We start from the raw sequence: 13,871 nt of genomic DNA on the forward strand, positions 1-13,871 counted from the left end.
TATATTTTATAGAGTTACCATTTTTTTAACATAAAAACGATTTTCTAAAAAGTGGCTAGCTTCAGCTCCGTCAAAAATTTTGACGCGTCTTTCATATTAACACACATTTGGTATATAACTCTTTGATTGTATACAGGAAAAGAAAAATTCTGAATCTGAAAATAACTCCAGATTCACAAACAATTTCCCTGTGACAAATATAAAATATTTTAAAGTACACTATTATACGTTAGGTGACAAAATAGTATTAAAAAATAATCAAAAAAATTTTCAAAACTTAATTTACTTGTTTATAAACGATTTTTAGATATTTTTTCTTTCAAAAATGCATAGAAATATCTGTATATCATTCATTTATCCTCTGATTTTTGAACATCTCTTGAAGCTCTGCAACAGCTTCTTTTTCCTTCAGTTCTGTCAATATATCCAAAACTTTCTTTCCTACGTTCTGAAAAAAGTGTGATTTTTAGTTAATTATGCACGAATGATTTTTTTAACAGGGTGGCCGTAAAACTTCATTTTCAAAATTCCCTCATTTTTTCACTGAATCATTTTTCAATTTTCTGGATTTTTCAATAATATGCACGACCTTTATTTAACCCTTAAATTAACACTTAAAGTACATTCTGGGTGTATGAGACGCCAAGCAATTTTCAAACTCTTATAAACCATACTTAAGTCAGAAAAATTGAGTGTCGCCACCTGGCTTTAGTTGGAGACACTAACTGTAAGTAAAGTCGTTTAGCATATTGCTTCAAGCGTCAGTCTACTAGTAGCAGCTGCTGAAAGTGGAGGTAAAGAAAATCGTGGGGTCTTTAACACCCAGTGTGCGCTTGGTGAGTGAAAAAGTAATTTTGGAGCAATTTTTTTGACATTTTATTGATTTTTCTTTACTTTCTAACGTAAGTATAGCATATGAAGTGAAATAATAATTTATTTTCGATTGTTTCATACTTTTTTTCTTTGTAGGTGGCTTCTAACTTACGGCAAAGCGCCATGCGAGAGCAGACTGTGGATGTGTTGAATAAAATTTAATTGTTAAAATACAGTTATGTCTCTTTTTCCAATTTCTTGTATTTTTATAGTATTACATGTCAAAGTTCCTCAATTTTTATAATAATAAACCGATTTAAAAGCAAAAAATTTGATTCATTACTTTATCATAAAATTGACTTTTTAACTGTGCAAATAAATATCTTTTTTGAAAGCACCCATGTTGCAATATTTTTTTAATGAAATTACACTTTTTCACAAGTATATTCATAAATGTACAGGTTAAAATAATTAAAATTGCGTGAGTTTTGAATTTTTTAGTAAAAAAAAAACATTTTTTCACTTTTTTAAAAAATAATGTTGTTAACAAATTTAAAATAAATAAATCGCTATAAAATTAATTCTACCTTATAAAATATACCTTAAACTATATTGGATAATTTTATTGTGACAAAATATTCAATAGGGGTTAAAAAATACATGATTAAATACGCTAGGGTGTTAAATACCCACGATGCACATTACCGTGGTTTTTACCATGTATGCACTTTGAGGGTTAAATAGTAAAAGAAGTAAAATTGATAGAAAACATATGTTTCGCATTAAACAGTGCCTTACTCAGGGTCAAAAAGATCACTTTTCAACCCAAAAAAATTAATTCTCAACAAAATAATTCAATTTCAAACCCAAAAGATGAATTTTTTGCCAAAAAAAGATTCAGTTTCAATAATATATATAAATTTTCAACTGAAAAAGATAAGTTTACAAAATAAAACTAGAATAGTTGAATCTGTAGTTAGACAAGTAAATTTTACACAAAAACTGAAAATATAAATTTTCGAGCAATAATGGAATACTTACTTCTTCAATTAAAAAAATTAATTTTCAATTAAAAAGAAACGAATTTCAGGACAAAGAAATTAATTTCTAATCTCAGTGATGAATTTTCAACAAAAAATATACAATTTTCACAAAATAGTGAAATTTTCAGCCCAAAGGATGAATTTTCTATTTAAAAAAAAAAACGGATTTTTAACTAAACATTTTTTTCAACCAAAAAAATGAATTCTTAACTAAACAAAAAAGAATATTTCAATTTTCTACAAAACAGAACATTTTTTAGCTAAATAGATCAATTTTATACCAAAAACAAAGTACTGATATTTTCACTTAGTAAAATAAATTTTCAACCAAAACATAAACGAATTTTTAACCACCGAAATTAATTTTTAACGAAAAAGATGAAGTAACAAACTTAATTTGCAATAAAATCAAATGGAAGTTTCAACGCAATAGTATAATTTTCAACCAAGAGGATTAAATTTCTATCAAATATAAATTTTCGATAAAAAAATGTAAGTTACATTTTCAGTTAAAAAAATTAAATCTAAATTAGAAAAAAAAAACTAATTTTCAACCAATAAAATGAATTTTCTAACAAAAATAGGCGAATCTTTAATAAAGTACATGAATTTTCAACTCAATATTTATATTTTTAACAAAACTGCAACAAAATACAGGAATTTTAAACCAAATATTTCAATTTTCAACATCAGAAGATAAATTTTGAACCAAACATTTACAAGTTCAGCCTTGTGTTTAAAAAAATTCATTTTCAACAAAATAATTAAATTTTAGAAAAAAATGTTTTTAAATTTGGAATAATGAATAAGAAGCAGTAAGAAAGGTGGGCCTGGTCCTAAATTTTTATCATTTTAAAAAAAGTTTGTTTTTTTACTAAATATATATATATTTTTTTTTTTTCTTGCTTTTTTCATAATCATGAAAATTTAGGACCAGACCAGCCTTATTTAGTAATTCTTAACAACTAGGTTTTTAAGTCGGTTCACTTTTATAAAAATAAATTTATTTATTTCTTAAAAATTCAGCTTTTTGGTTGAGAATTCTTGAAATATTCTTGAAAATTCGTCTTTTTTGACAGAAAATATTAATTTTTTTGTTTAAAAATTCAACTTTTTGGTTCAGAATTCTTGAGTTTTGTTTAAAAAAAACTCGTCTTTTTTGGTAGTTAATCATTTTTTGTTTAAAAATCATCTGCTTTAGTAAAAAATTTCAATTTTTAGGTAAGACCTCGTAAATTTTAATAAAAATTTGTATTTTTTGGTAATGAATTATTCTTTTTATTTAAAAATTCGTATTTTTGGTTAAAAATTTGATAACTTTTTAATTTAGAATTCTTGAATTTTGTCAAAAAGATCGTTTTTTTTTTTTGTAGTAAATAAATCTTTTTGTTTAAAACTTCATCTTTTTTAGCAAAAAAATCCATTTTTTTGTGAGACCTCGTAAATTTTAATAAAAATTCTTATTTTTTGGAAATGAATGAATATTTTTGTTTAAAAATTTAACAACTAGGTTTTAAAGTTGGGCTACATTCTTAAAAATAAATTAAAAATTTCTTTCCTAAAAATTCAACTTTTTGGTTGAGAATTCTGTAAGTTTAATCAACAATCTTTTTTTTCCGGTAAAATGTTAATTTTTTGTTTAAAACTTCTGCTTTTTTAGTTAAAAATTTAACTTTTTAATTTAGAATTCTTGAATTTTGTCAAAAAGCTCGTCTTTTTTGGTAGCAAATCAATCTTTTTGTTTAAAAATTCATCTTTTTTAGAGAAAAAATCCATTTTTTTGGGCAAGACATCGTGAATTATAATAAAAATTTGTATTTTTTTGTAATGAATTATACTTTTTATTTAAAAATTCTTATTTTTGGTTAAAAATTTGATAACTAGGTTTTAAAATTGAGCTACATTCTTAAAAATAAAAAAGAATCAATTTCTTTCTTACAAATTTGATTTTTTGGTTGAGAATTCTTGAATTTATTGAAAATTCGTCTTTTTTGGTAGAAAGAATTGAAAAACGTTTTAATTCAGAATTCTCGAATTTTGTTCAACTAAAGCTAAAAAAAATTTAATTTTTCAACAAAACAGTTAAATTTTCAACAAACCGAAATTAATTTTTAACGAAAAAGATAAAATTTCAACTAATGAAATTTCTCCTCTACCAAAAAAAGATGGATTTTTAATAAACAGTTGAATTTTCACTCAAAACAGATAAATTTTCAATTAAAAATAGAATAATTAAATTTTCAGTAACAAAGTTAATTTGAAATAAAACCAAAGTGAAGTTTCAACGAAATAATATAATTTTGAAACAAGAGAATTAAATTTCTATCAAAGGAGATAAATTTCCGACAAAAAATGGAAGTTATATTTTCAGTTAGAAAAATTAATTTAAATGAATACTTAATAAATGTATAAATATATGAATGAAATAAATATTTAAGAAATCAATTTTCAACTTCAGAAGATAAATTTTGAACCAAATATATACAAGTTCAACATATACAAGTTTTTATTTTAATTAAGATTAATTTTCAACCGAAAAATTTTTTTTTTTTAATTCCGGAATTCTCAGCCAAAAAGTGGAATTTTTAAAGAAATAAAAAAATCAATATTTCTGCCAAAAAAGACGAATTTTTAAGAAAATTCAAGAATTGATTACTGCAAAATTTAATTTTTAAGAAACAAATTTTATTGTTTTATTTTTAAAAAAGTAGCTCAACTTTAATACCGATTTGTCAAATTTATAACCAAAAAGATGAAATTTGAAACAAAAAGATTAATTCATCACCAAAAAATACAAATTTTGAATTGAATTTTTTACTAAAACAGATGAATTTTTAAACAAAATGATTTATTCTTTTTAAATTCTTTGGGATCCCCTTAAATGATTAAAAACTATTAAAAATGTCTTGACAACTTTTTAAACTTTTTAAACTTTAAAAAATTCCTTAGACGTTTAAAAAAAACCTAAAAATCCTTTAAAACTTTTTCAAATTATTAAAATCTATTGATAATTTATGGGAATTTAAAAAAATACTCTAACATTCAAAATAAAAAATAACCTCTTTCAAATACGTGGACACCCCTTCAAATCTTTTTTAATACCCTAAAACATTTCAAATCCTTTGGATTCTTTTGAAATCCCATACAAATTTTGAAAGCCCTTAAAAATTCCTTGGATTTAAAAATTCCTTAAAATCCTATAAAATTCCTTCAAATTACTATATTTTATTGAAAATCCTTCGGAATTAAAAAAACGCCCTCTTTAAAATTCTTCAGCACCACTTCGAATCATTAAAAATATCCTAACATATTTAAAATCCCTTTAAATCTTTGAAACCCCCTTAAAACTTTGTAAAGCTCTTGAAAATTTCCTGGGTATTTTAAAAATATTCTAAAATCCTTTGAAATCCCTTACAATTATTGGAAATCTTTTTAAAATTCATTGGATTTTTTAAAAATACATTAAATTCTTTTTAAAATCCTTTGGGGTCCCCTTCAATGATTATAAACTATTTAAAATATCTTAAAAACTTTTAATAATCCTAGAACATTTAAAATCCTTTGCAGTTTTTTCAAATGATTGAAATATACTAAAAATTCACTGGAATTTTTTTAAAATACCCTAAAAGAAAAAATTACCCTACTTAAAATCCTTCGCCACCTCCTTAAAATCTTGTAAAATACCCTGAAATATTTACAATCGCTGGGAATCTTTTAAAACCGCTCAAAATGTTTTAAATTAGTTCAAAATTCCTTGAATATTTGAAAAATACCCTCCAATCTTTTGAAATTCCTTCAAATTATTGAAATTTTTTTTTAATTCATTAGAATATTATTTTTATAATTCTTTGTATATTTTAAAAATACACAAAAATCGTTTTAAATTCCTGAAAATTATTAAAATCTATTAAAACCTCATTGGATTTGTTAAAAATACCCTAAAATATTTCAAATCCCTTGAAAATTTTTTAATCTCTTGAAAATTCTTTTAGAGTTATAGAAAAAGAATCCTTTGAAATCCCTCAAATTATTGAAGTCTTACAAATTCATTCGAATTTTTATAAATACGCAAAAATCTTTTTAAATCCTTTGAAATCCCTTCAAATTATTTAAATAATTTTTTTTAATGCCATGAAAATTTCTTGAAAGTCAAAAATCCTTTTAAATCTCTTCAAATTAGTGAAATATAATTCAAAATTCCTCAGGTGTTTTAAAAATACTTTAAAATCGTTTTAATCTCCTGCAAATTATTGAAATATATTAAAAACTCATTGGATTTTTTAAAATACACAAAAATCCTTTGAAATCCTTTCAAACTATTTAAATAAATTTTTTTAATGCCTTGAGAGATTCTTGGAATTGTCAAAAATCTTTTCAAATCTCTTCAAATTAACGAAATATAATTAAAAATTCCTCAGATGTCTTAAAAATACTTTCAAATCATTTTAAATTCCTGAAAATTATTGAAATCTATTGAAAATTCATTGGAATTTTTAAAGATACACAAAAATCTTTGAAAATCCTTTGAAATCTATTGAAAATTTATTGGAATTTTTAAAGATACACAAAAATCTTTTAAAATCCTTGGAAATCCCTTCAAATTATTTAAATAAACTTTTTTAATGCCTTGAGAAACACTTGGAATTATCAAAAATCCTATTAAATCTCTTCAAATTAGTGAAATATAATTCAAAATTCCTCAGGTGTTTTAAAAATACTTTTAAATCGTTTTAAATTCCTGCAAATTATTGAAATCTATTAAAAACTCATTGGATTTTTTAAAAATACCCTAAAATATTTCAAATCCCTTGAAAATTGTCTAATCTCTTGAAAATTCTTCTAGAATTATAGAAAAAAAATCCTTTGAAATCCCTCAAATTATTGAAATCTATTGAAAATTCATTGGCAATTTTAAAAATACACAAAAATGTTTTAAAATCCTTCGTAATCCCTTCAAATTGTTTAAATAAACTTTTTTAATGCCTTGAGAAATTCTTAGAATTGTCAAAAAATCCTTTCAAATCTCTTCAAATTAGTGAAATATAATTAAAAATTCCGCAGATGTTTTTAAAATACTTTAAAATCGTTTTAATCTCCTGCAAATTATTGAAATCTATTGAAAATTCATTGGAATTTTTAAAAATATCCTAAAATATTTCAAATCCATTGAAATCATTTAAAATTCCTTGAAAATTTTATATCTCTTGAAAATTCTTTTAGAATTATATGAAAAAAATCCTTTGCAATCCCTCAAATTATTGAAATCTATTGAAAATTCACTGGAATTTTTTAAAAAACAAAAAATCTTTGAAAATCCTTGGAAATCCCTTCAAATTATTTAAATAATTTTTTTTTAATGCCATGAGAAATTCTTGGAAGTAAAAATCCTTTTAAATCTCTTCAAATTAGTGAAATATAATTAAAAATTCCTCAGGTGTTTTAAAAATACTTTAAAATCGTTTTAAATTCCTGAAAATCTATTAAAATCTCATGGGATTTTTTAAAATACACAAAAATCTTTTAAAATCCTTTGAAATCCCTTCAAATTATTTAAATAAATTTTTCCAATGCTTTGAGAAATTCTTGGAATGATCAAAAATCCTTTCAAATCTCTTCAAATTAGGGAAATGTAATTCAAAATTCCTCAGATGTTTTAAAAATACTTTAAAATCATTTTAAATTCCTGCAAATTATTGAAATCTATTGAAAATTCATTGGAATTTTTAAAAATACCCTAAAATATTTCAAATCCACTGAAATCATTTAAAATCCCTTGAAAATTTTTTAATTTCTTGAAAATTCTTTTAGAATTATATGAAAAAAACCTCTGAAATCCCTCAAATTACTGAAATCTATTAAAAATTCATTGGAATTTTTTAAAATACACAAAAATCTTTTAAAATCCTTTGATATCCTTCAAATTATTGAAATCTATTAAAAATTCACTGGAATTTTTTAAAATACAAAAAATCTTTTAAAATCCTTGGAAATCCCTTCAAATTATTTAAATAATTTTTTTTAATGCCATGAGAAATTCTTGGAAGTAAAAATCCTTTCAAATCTCTTCAAATTAGTGAAATATAATTAAAAATTCCTCAGGTGTTTTAAAAATACTTTAAAATCGTTTTAATTTCCTGAAAATTATTAAAATCTCATTGGATTTTTTAAAATACACAAAAATCTTTTAAAATCCTTTGAAATCCCTTCAAATTATTTAAATAAATTTTTCTAATGCTTTGAGAAATTCTTGAAATGATCAAAAATCCTTTCAAATCTCTTCAAATTAGGGAAATGTAATTAAAAATTCCTCAGATGTTTTAAAAATACGTTAAAATCGTTTTAAATTCCTGCAAATTATTGAAATCTATTAAAAATTCATTGGAATTTTTTAAAATACACAAAAATCTTTTAAAATCCTTTGATATCCTTCAAATTATTGAAATCTATTAAAAATACACTGGAATTTTTTAAAATACAAAAAATCTTTTAAAATCCTTTGAAATCCCTTCAAATTATTTAAATAAATTTTTCTAATGCTTTGAGAAATTCTTGAAATGATCAAAAATCCTTTCAAATCTCTTCAAATTAGGGAAATGTAATTAAAAATTCCTCAGATGTTTTAAAAATACGTTAAAATCGTTTTAAATTCCTGCAAATTATTGAAATCTATTAAAAATTCATTGGAATTTTTAAAAATACCCTAAAATATTTCAAATCCATTGAAATCATTTAAAATTCCTTGAAAAATTTTTTATCTCTTTAAAATTCTTTTAGAATTATATGAAAAAAATCCTTTGAAATCCCTGAAATTATTGAAATCTATTGAAAATTCATTGGCAATTTTAAAAATACACAAAAATGTTTTAAAATCCTTCGTAATCCCTTCAAATTGTTTAAATAAACTTTTTTAATGCCTTGAGAAATTCTTAGAATTGTCAAAAAATCCTTTCAAATCTCTTCAAATTAGTGAAATATAATTAAAAATTCCTCAGATGTTTTAAAAATACTTTAAAATCGTTTTAAATTCCTGCAAATTATTGAAATCTATTGAAAACTCATTGAAATTTTTAACACTGCCCTGAATTCTTTTAAATCCTTTGAATCTTTAAAATCATTTAGAACCCCTTCAAAACATTGAAATATACTCAAAATACCTTGATGTTAAAAAAAAATAACATAAATTCTTTAAAATCCTTTGAAACTCCTTTAAATTTTTTATAACACCGTACAATATTAAAAATTATTTGGAATCTTTTGAAATTCGTTTAAAAACTTTTAAATCTCTTTAAAATTCCTTCAAAATTTAAAAAATATTCCAAAAGTCCTTTGGCATCCCTTCAAATTATTGAAATATATTAAAAATGCCTTCGACGAATCTTAAAAAGTACACTAAAATACTTTTAATTCTTTGCCATCTTTTGAAAATCTGTACAACTTTTTTAGTCCCTTGAGAAATTCTTGAATATTTAAAAAAATCCTTGGAAATCTGTTTCCTAATTTTCCCCTGATTTCCAGATTTTCCCAGAACAGCGACCATCCTGTTTGGATAAAAATTAGGTAAAAATGATTGAACTTACATTAATGTAACTTAAAAGCGTGAGGGAAGGACTAGTTGTCCCTGCACTCAAAACAGGCACCAAAATTCCGTGACCCATACGTTCCGCCAATTTTTTCCACCCTCCCGTTTTGTCGAGAATTTTGGCTAATTTCAGCATATCCTCATTGTTGAAATTATTTCGAGGTTCTGCCTCTTCAATCACTTCCTCTTTCACCTCCACATTCTCTCCAGTCTCATCTTTCCGTACCTTACCTTGCAGCAATTCCAAAATCTGATGAAAGGAGAGATCAATTTTTATTGAAAATAAAGGAAATCCCGACCAGGATTTCCACAGAAAGGCCGGTTTCAATATTTTATGATTTTTTTCAGGTGTTCTAGGTCTACTTTTGAAAAACATCCAGTTTCAATTAATTTAAATTAATTATTAATTAATTTTGAGAATAAAATTTTTAATTTGCGGGTAATTAGGGCTGGATTACTCTCGATTATATTGGATTACCCTGGATTACCTCACAGGGTAACGATTCCGCGGAAGATTTCAAATTCCCGGTCATTTCTCAGGGGGGTTTTTTTTGTCAAGTTTTTCAATTTTTCTAAAAATGATTGCATTTTAATAAATGAGAGTTTATTTTTCCGGGAAACAGGGTATTTAAAAGTCTTTTAATTCAAAAATTTTTTTATTCAAATGCTCAATAAAAATAAAAATGTATAAAATGGAAGTGGTTTTATAAATTATGTGGACAATTATGTGTTACAACCTAAAAAAGTTTCAAAATTTTATTTAAAAATCTAGAATTTTGTTTTACATTTTTCAAATTTAAAATTACTTTTCAAATTTTTTCCAAAATTCTAAATATCTTTTCAAATGAATCGAATTTTTCATACGATTTCTAGAAAATCTTGCAAATTAAAAAAAAAGTCCTTGAAATTTTCCAGATTCTGTTTCGACAATTTCGGAAATCTTTTTAAATATTCATTTAAAATAATTTTTCAAAATGAAAAATCATTTTCAATTTTCGTAGGAATTAATCTTGAATCTTTTCAAAGCTTCTAAATATTTCTTAAAATTACTTAATTTTTTTCGCACAAATAATAAGTGTTCAATTGTTATTTACACAACAATATTCAACAATTTGAACTACAAATAAAAATTTATAAAAAAATGGAATAACTAGCTTTTCAGTCAAAAAATCAATGTTCAACCAAATAATGAATTCTTAACTCAGATTTAAAAATATTTAACTAAAATAGTATTTTCAGTTTAAAGAAAAAATTATTTTCAACTGAAAAAGAAACAAGTTTTTAATACAATAGCTCATATTTCAACCAAACAAATGAATCTTCAACTAAAATTATAAATATTTAACTGGAATACTGGAATTTTCAAACAAACGAAGAATTTTTATACAAAGATTCATTTTCAAACAAAGAAGATTTATTTTCTACCAAAAAAATACAGTTTTTCAACAAAATACATGAATTTTAACGAAATAGCTGAATTTGCAATTAAAAAATACAAATTTTCATTCGAATTCTTAAATTTTGAACCAAAAATGGAATAGTTAAAATTTCAGTTCAAGAAATTGATTTTCAACCAAACTGATGAATTTTCAACTAAAATTATGAATCTTCAATTAAAATTTTTTAATTTTATACCTACCAAAAAGATGGATTTTTAATCATAAAGATTAATTTTCTACAAAAGATAAATTATCCATAAAATACGTGAAATTTTAAACAAATAGTTTAATTTTTAAACTAAAAATATCAGTTTTCAACAAAATAGTTTAACTTCTATTAAAAAAAGATTATTTTTTGCGGAAAAATAGAACATTTGATTTTTTATTAAAAACAAAAATTTTCAAGCAAAATTAGAACAGTTGAATTTTCCGTTAAAAAGTATAATTCTTCTTAAAAAACTGATTTTCTGTCACAAAAGTCGATTTTTTTAACCAAATACGTGAATTTTCAACAAAATAGTTGACTTTTAAATTTCAAATAAAATATTACATACAAACTGTTAAATTTTGAACTAGAAATAATCAATTTTCCAAAAAATAAAATGGATTAGTTAAAGATTCAGTTGAGGAAATTAATTTTTAACCAAACTGATGAATTTTCAACTGAAATAGTCAAATTTTTAGTTAAAAATTTATTTTCAACAAAAGTAAATTACATTTTCGAAGAGACAAATTTTCAATTAAATTGATACATATTGAACTGGAACACTTTAATGTTTAACCGAAAAGAATAATTTTTAAACAAGGAAATTAAATTTCGAAGAAAAAACTCATTTTCCACAAAAAAATCATTTTTTAAAACAAAATACTCAAATTTTCAACGAAAAAGCTGAATATTCAATTGAAAAATACAAGTTTTCATTGAAATTGTTGAATTTTTAACAATAAAAGATCCATTTTCAACCAAAAATGGAATAGTTAAAATTTCAGTTGAATAAATTGATTTTCAACCAAAGTGATGAATTTTCACCTAAAATTTTGAATCTCCAAACGGAATATTTGAATTTTATACCTACCAACAATATGAACTTTTAATCTTAAAAATTAACTTTCTACAAAAAAGACAAATTATCCATAAAATACGTAAATTTTTAAACTAAAAATATCAGTTTTCGACGAAATAGTTGAATTTTTTATATAAAAAAAGATCAATTTTCGCGCAAAAATTTTCAGGAAAATCGTTAAATTTTCTACTGTAATAATTAAATTTATATTTAAAAAATTGATTTTAACAAAGTAAATACTTTTTTGAGAATAAATGATTTTCCATTTAAAATTATATATTTAATTGGAATAATTGAGTTTTTAACTGAAAAGAAAAAAATCATTTTTCAGCAACAAAATTCGATTTTTTAACAACGTACGTGAATTTTCAACGAAAGTTGGATTTTTAATTTAAAAATATCCATTTTTATCCAAATTGTTTAATTTTCTACAAAAACAGGTAAATTTTTAGTTAAAAAATAGATTTTCAACAACGTATTTACACTGTTAAAAAGAGATGAATTTTCAAACAAAATTAATTTTTAACAAAAGTTAATTCGAAATTATAAAAATTAATAGATTATTAATATGAAGATTATTTTTATTAATAATTTTAATAATATTAAGATTTTTTAGAGTTGTTTATTCTATATTTTTTATATATATCAGTTATCCATGGATTTATTTATAAAAGTATTAATAAATTTATTATAATTTTTCATCGGGAATATTTATTGATTTATTTACATTTAATTTCTTTATTTTATTTTATTATAATTTTTTAATATTCAAATAGTTTATATAAAACATTGATTTGTGATATCAAAAAAATTATATATATTATATAATAATATATAATTATAAGAATTGTTTTTATTTTAATTAAAGAAATTATTTTTATTGAATAATTAATTTATTCAATCCATTTCAAAAATTGTATGTCTGCAACTGTAGATAAAATAGGAATCACTTTTCTAAATTGAAGAAATAAATTCCCGGTTTTTTCCAATTCAGTAAAATTCCCGGTCACGTCGCCATCTTGAATGTGGAAAATGTTTTCCAACTCGCAAAAAAAAACCGAAAAAATTTTTTTCTGCGAATAAAATGGTCACCCTGGTTTGGAATTGATCTAATTTTTAAAAATAATTGATCTTACCTCTAATTTACTCTTGGCAAGATCAAACGAAGTCTGTCCATTTGGGTCCTCGTCATCTGATTCGAGTTCGGTTTTGATTCCCGCGTCACAGCCTTCTTCCACCTTAAAAATTCATTCTGAATTTAATTTTTTTTATGAACGAAACGAAAAATAAAAAATATATTCGTTACGTACAGCGGCTGGTTCTCGGTTAGAAACCGACGGATCCGCGCCATGTCGAATTAATAATTCGCAAATTTCTTTTGCTCTGGCGCCACTCATTACAACGGCACTATGCAAGGCTGTATTTCCTCCAAAGTTTTTCTTATTCACTTCGATTTTCGTCTAAGCACAAGGTAATTTGGATGAAAATTTATTTTTACATTCAGAAAAGAATGAAAAAACAATGTTTTTTATATAATTTTTTATAGTTTGTAAAATAAAAAGGCCTCAGAGTCCCTATCGGGAAAAATGAATTCAAAATATTTCAGAACAATTCAATTTGCATTAAAAAGAATTCAAATGGATCGGAAAACAGTTTTTTAAATAAACAAAAAATCCGTTGATTTCCGCAAAACTGGAATAAATTAAAAAAATTTAAGAAAAACCAGAAGAATTCGACGAAATTCGTAAACATTTAAGGGCATGTGACACAGCTAAATACCTATATTACCGACCACAGTTTTTCAGTTCACTGAATGTTTTTTTGAACCTATGAACTTTTTTTGTGAGTAAAATATCGAGCTGAAACTTCGGGAAATGTATTAGAGTGCAATAAAGTACGTTTAGGTACTGCATTTTGGTAGAAACTTCACTGA

The 13,871-nt window shown here is 23.2% G+C and overlaps 1 protein-coding gene across 4 annotated transcripts in view; it reads right to left on the minus strand.

Annotated features, from left to right (window-relative positions):
- Positions 1–266: 266 nt before the first annotated feature.
- Positions 267–13,871, minus strand: part of LOC117178046 (nuclear factor NF-kappa-B p100 subunit) — a 79,428-nt gene continuing 65,823 nt past the window's right edge. For 3 of the 4 annotated variants that reach the window (XM_033369251.1, XM_033369248.1, XM_033369250.1), the window contains exons 14-17: positions 13,249–13,398; positions 13,075–13,176; positions 9,434–9,685; positions 267–448 (exon numbers count right to left, since the gene is read on the minus strand). In XM_033369251.1, the coding sequence (XP_033225142.1) occupies positions 347–448; positions 9,434–9,685; positions 13,075–13,176; positions 13,249–13,398 (606 nt within the window). In that variant the 3' untranslated portion in view covers positions 267–346. Of the gene's footprint in view, positions 449–9,433; positions 9,686–13,074; positions 13,191–13,248; positions 13,399–13,871 lie in introns of those variants that run through there. The other variant, XM_033369252.1, reaches the window with a different exon arrangement.

Source organism: Belonocnema kinseyi, chromosome 8 (genome assembly GCF_010883055.1).
Source record: "Belonocnema kinseyi isolate 2016_QV_RU_SX_M_011 chromosome 8, B_treatae_v1, whole genome shotgun sequence".
In the NCBI taxonomy this organism is placed as follows: domain Eukaryota; kingdom Metazoa; phylum Arthropoda; class Insecta; order Hymenoptera; family Cynipidae; genus Belonocnema; species Belonocnema kinseyi.